The sequence below is a fragment of the Macrotis lagotis genome, chromosome 1 (genome assembly GCF_037893015.1).
Source record: "Macrotis lagotis isolate mMagLag1 chromosome 1, bilby.v1.9.chrom.fasta, whole genome shotgun sequence".
Classification (NCBI taxonomy): domain Eukaryota; kingdom Metazoa; phylum Chordata; class Mammalia; order Peramelemorphia; family Peramelidae; genus Macrotis; species Macrotis lagotis.
In genome coordinates, this window is record NC_133658.1 from 94,487,718 (window position 1) to 94,489,279 (window position 1,562).

The following is a 1,562-nucleotide window of genomic DNA, read 5'->3' on the forward strand; positions in this document are numbered from 1 at the left end:
AAGTGTACCCACTTAATTTACAAAGTGTACCTACCTAAATCCATCCTATAGCCTAATTTGTCATAATTTTAAGGGGACAGAAGAGATATGTGAAACTAGTATTTTAATTGAAAACAAAACTTTTAGAATTATTTCCAAAAATCTGAAAATAAATGTTAATAAAAGTCAGGATGTAGTGTTTCATTATAATCTAAAGTAGGATAGATTTTTTTTAAGTGCTCAATGTAGCTCCCAGCATAGGAACTTAAGTAAGCACAGACATAAAATACTTTTTATACAAATAAATTCAGATCTAAATAATTAAAGTAATATTTATTATTCAATATAATTTTAAATAACTATTATATCTTACTAATCTATTTGGTGCAATCTCAATTAAATTAATAAAAATTATCTAAGTTAGAAAAAATAATAGTTCATATGGAAGAGCAAAAGGACAGGGACTTCAAATAAATCAGGCAAAAAGATGCAAAGGAAGCAGATTCTGCAGTTTCAGACTTTAAACCATAAGATGAGAATATTGTTAATGTATAAAATGGATAATGTTGTTTACTTTGAAATAAAATTTTCTTTTATCAGTAAACTCTGCTGCCAAGAATAGAAGGAACATAGAAACTTGGGAGAATATTTTCACATTTAACATGTTATTGGGTTGGAATATTGCTATGATGTAGAAAAATGTGACTTATGAAAGATATTATCTACCTTCAGAGAAATTTATGAAAAGTGGAAATAAGCATAGTACATACAGTCTTCCATGTATGTGGAGTGGATATATATGTGTGTGTGTGTGTGTGTATGTTTATAGCTATCTATCTATCTACATATATATATATATATATATGTTTATATATATATGTTTATATATATATGTTTATATATCCATGCTTAATTATAGCTTTTTTTAGGGCAGGGGAGAAGATGGAGGTGGGGGGAGGGAGAGAAAAATAAAAATGAAGTTAAAAAAAAGTAAAAAGTAGGGAACTAAAGAAAACCTATGAGGAAGCAAAGAAGAACTAGAAAACTTTGATAACTATTTATTTATTAAATAGGCTTTCTTAAAATGGAAATAAATATATTGCTTTATTTTGAATCCTTTCAAGTTCTAACATATATATATATATTTATGGCAATTTTTTTCTTTTATCATTTTGCATTTATGTTTAAAATAAGTAATAAAAATTTACCCCCAAAATGCTCATTATAAAGAATTTGATCAATTATTCATAAAATTTTATGTTTTAGGAACTGGAACATTATAAAAAAAATTCTTCTAAATCCTGGAAACAAATCAAGTTAGATTCCTGAATCCAAAACATCTAGACACAGGATCAATAGGTTTGTATTTCTTTTCTCTGAAACATGAATAAGATTCAAAATTTTTCATGCCTCATGGTACTATATAAAATATTTTAATTAAAAATGTTTAACTACTATAAATGAAAAATATCTGAAAAAGATGAAAAGAATCCTGTTACAATGCCTCCAAAAATGAGAAAACAACTGTATTTTAATAATATTCTCTAACATACATTTATGTTTTTGTTTCTATAATTTTCTAG

The 1,562-nt window shown here is 25.6% G+C and overlaps 1 protein-coding gene across 3 annotated transcripts in view; it reads left to right on the forward strand.

The window, feature by feature from the left end:
- The window catches only part of DYNC2LI1 (dynein cytoplasmic 2 light intermediate chain 1), a 62,811-nt gene that overhangs the window by 35,700 nt on the left and 25,549 nt on the right, over positions 1–1,562 (forward strand). For all 3 annotated transcript variants that reach the window (XR_012472154.1, XM_074204881.1, XM_074204892.1), the window contains one exon: positions 1,246–1,338. Coding sequence is in view for 2 of the 3 variants with exons in the window: in XM_074204881.1 (XP_074060982.1) it covers positions 1,246–1,308 (63 nt within the window). In the remaining variant the exon portion in view is untranslated. The remainder of the gene's footprint in view (positions 1–1,245; positions 1,339–1,562) is intronic.